The sequence below is a fragment of the Mytilus trossulus genome, chromosome 2 (genome assembly GCF_036588685.1).
Source record: "Mytilus trossulus isolate FHL-02 chromosome 2, PNRI_Mtr1.1.1.hap1, whole genome shotgun sequence".
Lineage (NCBI taxonomy): Eukaryota > Metazoa > Mollusca > Bivalvia > Mytilida > Mytilidae > Mytilus > Mytilus trossulus.
This window is the reverse complement of record NC_086374.1, coordinates 48,084,677-48,096,933: the sequence shown is the minus strand read 5'-3', so window position 1 is coordinate 48,096,933 and position 12,257 is coordinate 48,084,677. Positions and strand designations below refer to the sequence as shown.

Here is a 12,257-nt window from a genome sequence, read left to right as displayed (position 1 = left end):
ATAATAGACAATTGATGTATTGAATCAAAGTTAAATTATTTGACCTCATTTTTGGAAAATGACGCAGTCATTGTTCCATAACTGCCGACCTGATTTCTCTGCCTACCGCGCTTGGTTTCGTATTTACTAATTTCAATACAAACTGGAATGTGCTTGTGTTATCATTAATATGCATGAGCATTATGTAGTAATCAGCCAGGAACCAGTTTACAAACTAACTGGTTTCTGTTTGTATTCCACTACAGTCGAACAAAGTGTTGTAGTTTGACAGGAACCAGTCCAGAATTTTGTAAACTACAAAACGTAATCGGTTATTATCATTCCGTTTTGGTGTTTCATACCGACTTATATGGTTTGAATAAGCTTAAGACCCTTCAAACATTAATGTGATAGGTATATTTAAGACTGTTTTACAAAAGGATGAAACTGTTTTGCTTTAAAAGTCGTACTATAGTGATATATGTTATGTACGGATTTCCACTCTCACCGTTTAATTTCTTCTTTTACACGTGCTTTTGAAACTTCCTGTTTAAACATCGCAAGTTTTAAAATTGTTTTTTGAGTGAATTAAACTTATTTTAACAATCACGAAGCGTTCGGGAATCATTTCAAGCAGTTTCTTCTTCTCTTTGATGATGGAAAATAGGTTTTCTCAAGAAAATACCGCAAACGATCGCAAAGGAATTGAAACGTACAAGTCAAGTCGGCACCTGGTTAAATTGGCATCTAGTCAAATCGGCACCTATTTGACGTCAATTCGGCTTCCAATAATATTTATTATAATATTTTCTATTCAATTAATTAATAACTGTTACCAAGTACATAGTGAATATTAGGTAAACAACGATACCAAAGTGAATATGTTGTTGTGTATAAAAGTAAACAACGAAGCTATTGTTTTAACCATTAGACAATTATTAAAATTAAATGGAAAACTATGAGTCCCTTTCAATAAATCAAACTTTCATGCCAAATAATTAGCAAATTTAAGGTGGTTTTTTTTTCCAGTAATGTTTAAACAGCATTAAACAAACAATCCTGTAAAAGACTCAACTGGTTAAATAATGCATAAAAATATCCAATATCTCATGTATTAGTCCAAATAATAATGACGTCTGACAAGGCTATTTTATTTTTTTCTGGGACGCCTTCCTAAGACGTTCGTAGGAAGGCTTCCTAAGAAGGCGTCCCAGAAAAAAATTAACATAGCCTTGTGGTCATAGGAAGGTGTCCCAGAATAAAATTTAAAAAGCCTTGCTAGACGTAATAATTATTTGGACTACTCATATATATCATTAAAAATACACCAAAAAAGTCATGTAGTTGAGAAAAATAAATACATACAAAATGTACATGAACATCCAAAAAAGTGAAAGTTAGTATTAACTCTTTTTGCTTTAAAAATTTACAACTGCATTTAAGTATTGAATGCTTTTTTTTTGTAAATTCATTGAGGTGTAAAAGCGTTGACCGAAGTACTTTTTGTATGAAGCGCGTAAGCGTAAGCGCTTCATTCTAAAAATGTGCACACGGTCAACGCTTTTGCAACCCTATGAGGTTACAAAAAGAAACATTCAATACTTATAATTACTTTTTTTAGCTAGGATCATGAAAACACGAATTTTTTTACTTTTTTATTCAATTCATCTGTGCACTTTATTGTGGGACCACGTGTTATCATGAATGAAAAGTTTTATTGAGTGATGCAATTGCTTGAGGAATAACATGTGATGTGCAGTTAGCCAATCAGAATAAAGTATTATAATGAAACATATATCAAATGTAGTTATAACAAAGTACATTACATTGTAAGAGTTATCTCCCCAAACACTGTTTTTCTTGTGGCCACCTCTCCTTCGTAACCGTAAAAGATTTTATTTTACCAAATTGCTCGTTACATATTTAGGATAAGAATATTCGTTTGAACCATAGCTCTATGGGGACTCCATATGAGAGTTATTCCCCCTTTTTCATTTGATTCAAGCGATATGCATTTTCAACTGGTAAACCATAACTGATAGAGACCTAAGGTCTTCATGAGGTCATTGGTACTAAAAATGAAAATGAGGTCAATGTCAAAGGTCAAGGTCATATTATAAATTTTGATTTTGGCTTATTTTCACTTCTTTTCAAATACTGTATGACATTTTGACAAATAATTTTTCATAAATTATTAGTTGCGACATGTCCTTACTTGTATATTTTGGTTGAAAGGCTGCGCATACAATAAAAGGGAGTTTTTGTCCATCTTACATTTAAAATTACGCGTCAAGTGGTAGTACTCATTAACCAAACATATTAAAGACCTAGGATATTTTGATTCAAGGTCCATGGTTTGTGACCTTGAAATTGAGGTCAAGGTCATAGGTTAATAGGACGTCATAAAGCCATAGGAACTAACATTTTAAACTGATTTTTCATATTTCAATATAAAAATAGATCTTTTCTAGTGGAAAGACTTCAATTGTTCTCTGAACAATTTGTTTTTAATTTACTTCATATTTTGTGGGAGAAGGGGGTTCAGACTATAAGGTATCAGGTCTGTTTGCGCCCAATACACTTTCGCACCTCGCACGTTCACACCCAAGGTCCTTTCGCACTCTACTCATTTGCGCCCAATTTTAATTCAAATTCAAGTTGAATAATTGGAAAATCATGATTGTTGTTTTAAATTGCTTTGGTGTAAATACTGAATGTATTTATAGCTTGGTATGAGTAAAACATTGAAGATTTTAAAGGAAAAACACAAAAGATAATTGTTTTTAAGCCCTTTGATCTGAAACAACGAAACAATAAAATATAGGAACCAAAATATAGCAATCCACTATTATAACCAAAACATGATAAAATTTATTCAACACACAGAAAAGAAAATAGTCAGAATCTCACTTCATTATGAAAGAGGTCAATGAAACAAAGTATAGCAATACACTAACCAAAACATGATTAAGAGTTATTCCACGCTAAATAAAACGTTGACAAAATACCACTTTATTTAGAAAGGATTATTATTATCTTTAACAATACGCTATCCAAAACATGATTAAGATTTATTCAACACAAAAAAAAATGCTGTCTCACTTTATTTTGAGACAATGACAACAATTATACTTATAAGAAAACACTTGCTTACAGAGTTATTAAACACAAAACCAATTAAGATTAGTTGCGAACATGTAGGGTGTGAAAGTGAAAGGGGGCGAACATGAGTTGGCGCAAACGTGAATGGGCTCGAACGGACCCGGATTCAGCCTATGTACCAGTGAGAAATATAGAAGCCTTTCTACAGTATTTATTTGTACAATTCAGGTAGTCTTGACCTATTCATTTGTCTTAAAAAAAAACAGCCAGTTGGCACCTTCACTTCACACACACACATATACGAATATCAATTATATGCTTACGAGATATGTTGCATTGTTAAACTAATTACGGTATGTGAAAATCAAGACTTGCATAAAAACTATCCCAATATTAGAGACAGTGGCGTCATTTTTCTTCAGAGCTTTCAGCTCTTTGATTTATCATATTTCTTATGTGTTTATTATCTATAAAGGACAAATTCCAGACAATATCATGTTAATACTATAAATATATACATTAGAAAGACTGCAAGCTTCATTTTTCCTGCCAGATAAGCAGTTTAGAATTGAATGAAGGCAGTGAGACTTTTGAATGTGTTAGACTAAAGTACTTTATCTTGTAGGTACCAAATGCCAATTCAGCAAGACCAAAGAATTTAAAATTGACCATATGCTGTGTTTGTCTAGGGGATGTAAGGTAAAGATTATTTTTATGTTTTATTCATTAATCATACATATACAAAGGAAGAGAAATATTCATTGTTTTTTCCTTGAGGTTAAATAATTGAACTTTAAAGGCTAACAATTTGTTTACACTTTCATGCCTTCATTTCTTGACGATTTTTTTTTTTTTTTTTTATCAAATGTTTATTTCTGACAGTGACATAGAAAATCAGTTCCATTCAAATATATTTACAGGGTTTATGCCCCTTTGAAATGAAAGTTGTATGAAAAATTACATTTCTTAGCCATATCAAGCCTACAAGTACTCTTAGAATATCAAAAGTTCATATCTCCAATTTTTTGGACACAGCATATTGAATATTTTTATAGGAATTATGTTCCTTGTATATGTAAATTATATGAAAAATTCCATAGAAAACTCTTTCAAGCCTATGTTACTCTTTAGATTTTAATAAAGTTCATGTCAATTTATAAAGGGTACTGTCAGCAATGTCTCATATGAGTTTGAAAATGAGTGCTGGTATTTTTTTACATAAAAGTGTGTCCTTTTAACTGGTAAGGGCTACTGACTTTATCTATAAATTGATATGAAAGGTTTATATTGGCAATACATCTTTCAAAATAAAAAGAAAAGGAGTATGGATTCAAAATAATTGCTGGAGTTATTGTTCTTACCCTTAGACAGATTTAAGTTGTTAAAAGACTGATCTTTTATTAAAATAAAACAGAAGTCGTGTATTTTCAGTGTAGAAGATGATGAAATTGTTGAGTGTGACAACTGTGGAGTATCTGTTCATGAAGGTAATATAAGATTGAATGATTTTTTGTGGCTGTTACATTTCCAAACCTAGAATAGACTAATCTTTGAAGCTTTGAAACTTTGTAAGTCATGTTTCAATAATGCATTAAAATAGATATAGGAAGATGTGGTGTGAGTGCCAATGAGACAACTCTCCATCCAAATAACAATTTAAAAAGTAAACCATTATAGGTTAAAGTACGGCCTTCAACACGGAGCCTTGGCTCACACCGAACAACAAGCTATAAAGGGCCCCAAAATTACTAGTGTAAAACCATTCAAACGGGAAAACCAACGGTCTAGTTTAGTACAGTGAATCACAACTATGTGACTAAATCGAGTGTTTAGCTGTTGAAATTTTTGATTCAAACTTCATTACATGAAACTAGTGTACTTGATAGGAATATTGATTGTGATTGCCTAACATAAAAAATGTTGAAATTTATAGATTTCCTTTCTGAAATTATTGCATGTTGATTAAATGATCTCATATCTAACATGATTATAATCATGCACTTTAACAGGATGAAAGACAATATTCATATACATGAAAAATATCTTTCATAAATGCCTATTTAAAAATCTTTTTTTGCAAATTGTTTGACTTAGATATGCACTTTTGTTGCCATCCAATTTTAAAGCTTTACAAGTTATAATAATTTTTTTTCTTTGCAATGTTGTATAGAAGTTACCAAATGAATTGTTTCAGGTTGCTATGGTATCAGTGAGAATCAGTCAACATGCAGTACAGTGTCCTCTGCTAGTACAGAACCATGGTTTTGTGATGCATGTAAAGCAGGATGTAATCCAGTAAGTCTGTAGAACAGATCATTTTTTTCAAGGCTTGCAAGTTTGCAGCTTAAAATTTTATTATGATTCCCATACCGGCAACCAAAAGTGCACCAAAGTTTTCATTCAGCCTGTCTTGTCACAAGTCAGTCTATCTGAGAATTTTTTAAAGATATAGTTTTTATTTGACTTGGAGATTTTTTATGAAGATCAGGATCTAGTACATAAAAAATTACTTGAAAATATTAGGTTTGTTCACATTTTTAAACCCTTAATAAATTAATATTTTAAATCTAGTATAAAGTCATAATCTATAATGCCTGAAGAAAGTAATATAGTTTTTTGAAGGTTAAGCACACTTAAGTTGAATTTTGATGATTTCCTTAAAGATTTTTACATGGCCATAAATTAAATCAGTTTTATAGGTTTTCATTCAATAACTTTAGTTTTCATTTCTTTATTATGATATGATTGATATAGTTTGAATGTTGACATGGGCTTTAGAATACATTTTTATTTTCAGACATGTGAACTCTGTCCTAACCTTGGAGGTATTTTCAAGGAAACAGATGCTGGAAAGTAAGTTTTATAGAAAAGCTGTTTACTTCTTGTACAAATTGAAAAAAAAAGTATAAAAATATAGTATATATGCCAATACACATAAATAACAGCGCCTGGTGATGTTTCATAGCCTGTCCGGTTTTGGTCCAAAAAAGACCTTCTTCAGAGGAATAATGGTGGATTAATGATTGCACCCTATTTATATAGATATGGTAACTGGCGGTTCTGAGAAAAAAAAGAATGACTAGATACTTTAACAAAACATTCTTCATAGAAACACTTCATTATTATGAAAACTGATCATGCACTGCTTAATAAGCATATGGCAAGCCTATTTTTATACAGGGCTTTATCAAATGTGCTTATTGATTGAAAAGGAAATATTTAGTTAGATAGGTAAGACCAACAAAATACATGTTTATTAAGGGTTTTTGTGTGAAACAACTATATGTAGTCAGTACCTTTTAGCTGAGGAATCATAGCTCATAGGTCCTTATGATATTTTTTTACATAAAGATCTATGAGCTAGCTTATGGTTCCCCTAGCTAAGTACCTATTGGTTGGATTTTTTGCAATTTAAGCTAGAAGTCCTGTTCCAGTATTATACTTACTGTTTTACCAAATAGTTAGCTTATTCTAATTGAACAGAGTCATGGTTTTTACAGTTCTGTTTTATATAATTGATAGAACAATTAGCTGTAACAACAACTGATATGTTGATCAAAAGAGTGGTTATATGTCCTCATAAAATTTAAAGGTGATTCTCAAAATTTTTGGTCTGGGCCTTGGTGGCTAAGTGGTCTAAGTAGTTACTACTGTAATCACTAGCCAGTCAACATTGAGGTTCTGAGATTGAAACTGGCTCGTGCAGGTGCACTTGACTCCAATCTCAATTGACTAGGATTGTCAGCTTTCCTATTCAAGGTTGATGGTTCTCTCCGGGCACTCCGGCTTCTTCCACCAATAAAAACTGGCCGCTATGAAAGAGTCTAAATGCGGCGCTTAAAAATGGCAATAAAAAAACAAAAACAAATCAAATCAAAATTTGGGGTCAGTCTGTAAACTCTCAAAACATGACTTTTTTTTTATCCTTATCTTTAAAAAAAACCCATTTTTTAAAAGTCAAATGTGTTGAAGAGTAAACAAAGCTCAAAGTAAAAAAGACCAAGCAAAATATAAAGCGTCAGCACATGTAATTATTCTTAACTTTCACAATTGTTAACATTACTCACTGTTATGTGATCTACTAAAAGAACAAATTAATTTTCAATATGTGAATGCTTGTGGAATTAAGAGGAGCTTTGATATTTTTTGGCTTTGAAATTATCCAAAAAGTGCAACACTCCAAGCCTTTCAAAACTATATCACTTGAGAATGAGAAATATGATAAGATCTGTACTCTTTAAGTTCAGAAATTTCACTTTTATTATAAAAGTTCTATTGATAAAGACAAGCTAAGGACACCTCATCAAAGGTAACAAACCTGTAATCAGTGAATGATTTATGGCTTCAATATAACTTATTGAAGGAATAATTGTTTGACAGCTTGTTATTATTTAAATAAAAGAAAACCTGTTTTTTCTAATTTTTCTTGATGTACACAAGCTAAAGACCAAGTCGTACATTTATGTACCCAGAGAATTAGACTAACTGTCTTAAACTGAGACACTTCAAAGAATCTTAAATATGCTGCATTTTGTGTAATGAACCCAATTATGACCGAAATGTCTTTGTGAATAGTATGCCCAAGCGAACATGTCCAAAACCCAAACAGACATTTTTAATGATCGATAGTTGGTCAAAATTGAAATGACCATTTAAATTTTATGAAAAATGCCTTGAATAACAAAAAGTGGCAAACCAGACTTTTTATGAAAGTTTCGGTCAAGTCCGGAATATATGACAATTTTGGAAGCCTTGCTTTTATGATATCACTTATGATGTCACTATGATGTGAAAATCTGCCATAACAGACAATTAGAAGACTATGAAGAATTATTTTTATTTCAGATGGGTCCACCTTGTATGTGCTTTATATACTCCTGGCGTTGCCTTTGGTGATGTTGATAAACTCAGTGTTATTTTATTTCAGATGGGTCCACCTTGTATGTGCTTTATATACTCCTGGCGTTGCCTTTGGTGATGTTGATAAACTCAGTGTTATTTTATTTCAGATGGGTCCACCTTGTATGTGCTTTATATACTCCTGGCGTTGCCTTTGGTGATGTGGATAAACTCAGTCCCGTAACTTTGTTTGAGATGTCCTATTCCAGATGGGGTGCAAGGGTAATTATCAAAGGAAAATAAGTTTTAAAAAAAAATTCTTCAAAAATCTTCAAATTCAATGGTTATGTTCCAGATCAAAAGCATGCTTTTTCTATCAGAAATAATGAACAGATACATTTTTTGGGGGTACTGATTTTGTTGATTGATGAAAAAAATGTATCTCCATGAATATATGATTTCCTTGATTTGTCAAAGATTTAAATTTTATACAAGGCTATATAGAAAATTTATACTCTTTGGAAGTTCAAAATTCATTGTTTTCCTTTACCCATGAAATCCACGAAAATCAGTTTACCATGAATAGTAAAGTATTGTCAGTAATAAAATTTCTTTTTTTTCTTTCTTAAAAGGACTGCACCCTTTGTGAAGACCCAAGATTCAGTAGAACAGGTGTCTGTATAAGCTGTGATGCAGGAATGTGTAGGACATATTTTCATGTCACATGGTAAGTGATGCAGGAATGTGTAGGACATATTTTCATGTCACATGGTAAGTGATGCAGGAATGTGAAGGACATATTTTCATGTCACATGGTAAGTGATGCAGGAATGTGTAGGACATATTTTCATGTCACATGGTAAGTGATGCAGGAATGTGTAGGACATATTTTCATGTCACATGGTAAGTGATGCAGGAATGTGTAGGACATATTTTCATGTCACATGGTAAGTGATGCAGGAATGTGTAGGACATATTTTCATGTCACATGGTAAGTGATGCAGGAATGTGTAGGACATATTTTCATGTCACATGGTAAGTGATGCAGGAATGTGTAGAACATATTTTCATGTCACATGGTAAGTGATGCAGGAATGTGTAGGACATATTTTCATGTCACATGGTAAGTGATGCAGGAATGTGTAGGACATATTTTCATGTCACATGGTAAGTGATGCAGGAATGTGTAGAAGATATTTTCATGTCAAATGGTAAGTGATGCAGGAATGTGTAGGACATATTTTCATGTCACATGGTAAGTGATGCAGGAATGTGTAGGACATATTTTCATGTCACATGGTAAGTGATGCAGGAATGTGTAGAAGATATTTTCATGTCAAATGGTAAGTGATGCAGGAATGTGTAGGACATATTTTCATGTCACATGGTAAGTGATGCAGGAATGTGTAGGACATATTTTCATGTCATATGGAAAGTGATGCAGGAATGTGTAGGACATATTTTCATGTCACATGGTAAGTGATGCAGGAATGTGTAGAAGATATTTTCATGTCACATGGTAAGTGATGCAGGAATGTGTAGGACATATTTTCATGTCACATGGTAAGTGATGCAGGAATGTGTAGAACATATTTTAATGTCAAATGGTAAATGATGCAGGAATATGTAAGACATATTTTCATGTCACATGGTAAGTGATGCAGGAATGTGTAGAACATATTTTCATATCAAATGGTAAACGATGCAGGAATATGTAAGACATATTCTAATGTCAAATGGTAAATGATGCAGGAATATGTAAGACATATTTTAATGTCAAATGGTAAATGATGCAGGAATGTGTAGAACATATTTTCATGTCACATGGTAGATGATGCAGGAATATGTAGGACATCTTTTAATGTCACATGGTAAGACAGAAATTATTTTATAGAAAAGAAAGGCTAAGGAGTATCCATGCATGACACACATTCAGAACATGCACAGCAAAAGCACATAAAAGAAAAGAACAGTGCTTTTATTGCTGATCTTCATCTCAAAGTCATAGTGAGGCCTTCAACACAGAGTAAAACCTCTCACCTCACTGCAAGTTTGAGACATCCCTTCCATTTGTTGAAGGCTATCTTTTAATGTACAGCCTATTTCCAAAATAGATACATACATATTGATTTGTGTTATTTTCTATTTATTGAAATCATGCAAATCATTTTTCTTGTCAACTATCTGTAAATAGTACAAATGTAAACCTTTTCTTATTGTCTTTTTTTCAGTGCTCAGAAAGAAGGATTATTGTCAGAGGCTGCACCAGATGAATGTATGGTAAGTAACAAATTTGTATATACATAGTCTTTAAGGTTGTACATAATACAACACAGAGATAACTCACTAAAAATCAGCTGTTCCTTTTAAGTTTTTTTTTAAAGAAAATATTAAGCTTCTCAATTATCAAAATTGGTGTTATTCAAACTGCTATTTGTCCAACAAAAATACCGCTATAATAAATTCAATGAAATTTAATCCTTAATTTCATGTTTCAAAAAATCTAGAAAGCTTTATACCCTAGTCACTTGTTTGCATTAGAATAATATATTTTTTTTCTCATAAAAACTGGCAAGCCTAAACACTTGCTTTCATGTCAGTTTTCTAGGCTATGTATTTTTATGTATTTATATATGCCTCTAGGATATAGCAGACCCTTTCTTTGCCTACTGTAAAATGCATGCAGAAAAACACATGGCACGAGCTAAGAGAAGAAACTGGTTGGCAATACAGTCACATATAAAGAAACATGCTACAGTAAACAAAATTGAAGATGAAAAAGAAAAGGTTAGGATTTAATATAGAAAATAAATAATAACTAGCAGTATGTATTCAATTACATTACATTGCATTTCTTTGTCAACAATAACCTTCCCCAGTATAAATAAAAAGAAAAAGAGTTAAACAGAAACTGAACAGAGCAAGATGAACAATATAAATATATGGAAGTTCTCAGTCCTGTTTTCAGTAATCAATCAAATTGTTGCTATGGTCGAGAATTGAGGTCTCTTTCAACCTCTTGGATGAGACAAGGTCCCTTTACCCTCTTTTTTATGGCCCGCAACGAAGCTGTCGGTGCCATATAGTTTTACCTTTGTCTGAAATTCCGTTATTCCGTAATTTAAAAAATTCCGTCATTCCGCCATTTGGCAACGCCTTTAGATATTGGGCTGATTTTTTGTATGTGAGCTTACTATGATGAGTTGCAGATCAAGTTTTAATTTCGTTTTGCTCCACTAATTTTTGCCAAAAATTAAGGGTTAACAACTTTGAAAATTGCTGAAAATCACACTTATACAGACTTTTTTTCTATACGACACCAGATTTTGAGCTGATTTTTGACATGTTAGACTACCATCATGTTTGTGTCCACATGTGTTATTGAAATTGCAGATTTTTCGAAATTTTGAGACGGGACCATTCATGTCGCTTTGAAACATCTAGTTTGTTTTTTCTTTTATGCCCCATTTATGGGCATTATGTTTTCTGGTATGTGCCTGTGTCCATCCATTCATTCATTCATTTTTTTGTTTGTCTGTCTGTCCCACTTCAGGTTACATTTTTGGTGATGGTAGTTTTTGTTTAAACAACAAAACAATAGTCCAATCAACTTGAAACTTAGTACACATGTTCCCTATGATATGTTCTTATAATTATAATGCCAAATTAGAGTTTTTACAAAATTTTCACAGTCCACTGAACTTTGAAAATGATAGTGCGGATGGGGCATCTGTGTACTAGGGACACATTTTGTTTTAAATATTATTGAATTCATTTGAAAGTAAAACCAGGGAAGAAAAAAGAAAACAAGTCATAGAAATCTCTTGTCTGACTGGTGCATACCTTGTCAAAGAATGTTGACGTCATTCGAATTATGACGTCACGCCAGGTATGCGATACAGGTTTTGCTATGCTATACAGGTATGCAATAAGGGTTTAGCTAGCGATACAGGGTAGGTGATACCGATTGGAAAAAGAACCTTTATCAGATATGCAAAATTGCTGTATTTTGTACTAAGTATATGATAAATTAACTTTGTTCATTTTAGTCGAGTCTTCTAGATATTTAGTTTGATATCATATTTATACTTCAGGCTAGATTTGAGAGAAAATTAAACAGACATAGGCAGAAGTTTCACTTAGCAATGGGAAAGAGACCTCCAGCATGGGGTAAATATTATGTTTCAAAATAACATTGTCTTGCACATAATGAGAATTACTTTTGGAGTGATGGAGAATAACTAGAAATATTCTTTTCCATTTAGATAAAAAAAAAAAGGATCAAAATATCAAATACTGTGGATTTATTTATTTTTTGTGGGTAACAATTTTTTTGT

At 32.2% G+C, this 12,257-nt stretch overlaps 1 protein-coding gene across 2 annotated transcripts in view; it reads left to right on the top strand.

The window, feature by feature from the left end:
• Window positions 1-12,257, top strand: part of LOC134707441 (PHD finger protein 14-like) — a 33,988-nt gene that overhangs the window by 6,206 nt on the left and 15,525 nt on the right. For both annotated transcript variants that reach the window (XM_063567181.1, XM_063567182.1), the window contains exons 4-12: window positions 3,707-3,780; window positions 4,513-4,568; window positions 5,276-5,376; window positions 5,879-5,934; window positions 8,091-8,202; window positions 8,553-8,647; window positions 10,152-10,200; window positions 10,564-10,707; window positions 12,015-12,090. In XM_063567181.1, coding sequence (XP_063423251.1) covers window positions 3,707-3,780; window positions 4,513-4,568; window positions 5,276-5,376; window positions 5,879-5,934; window positions 8,091-8,202; window positions 8,553-8,647; window positions 10,152-10,200; window positions 10,564-10,707; window positions 12,015-12,090 — 763 coding nt within the window. The remainder of the gene's footprint in view (window positions 1-3,706; window positions 3,781-4,512; window positions 4,569-5,275; window positions 5,377-5,878; window positions 5,935-8,090; window positions 8,203-8,552; window positions 8,648-10,151; window positions 10,201-10,563; window positions 10,708-12,014; window positions 12,091-12,257) is intronic.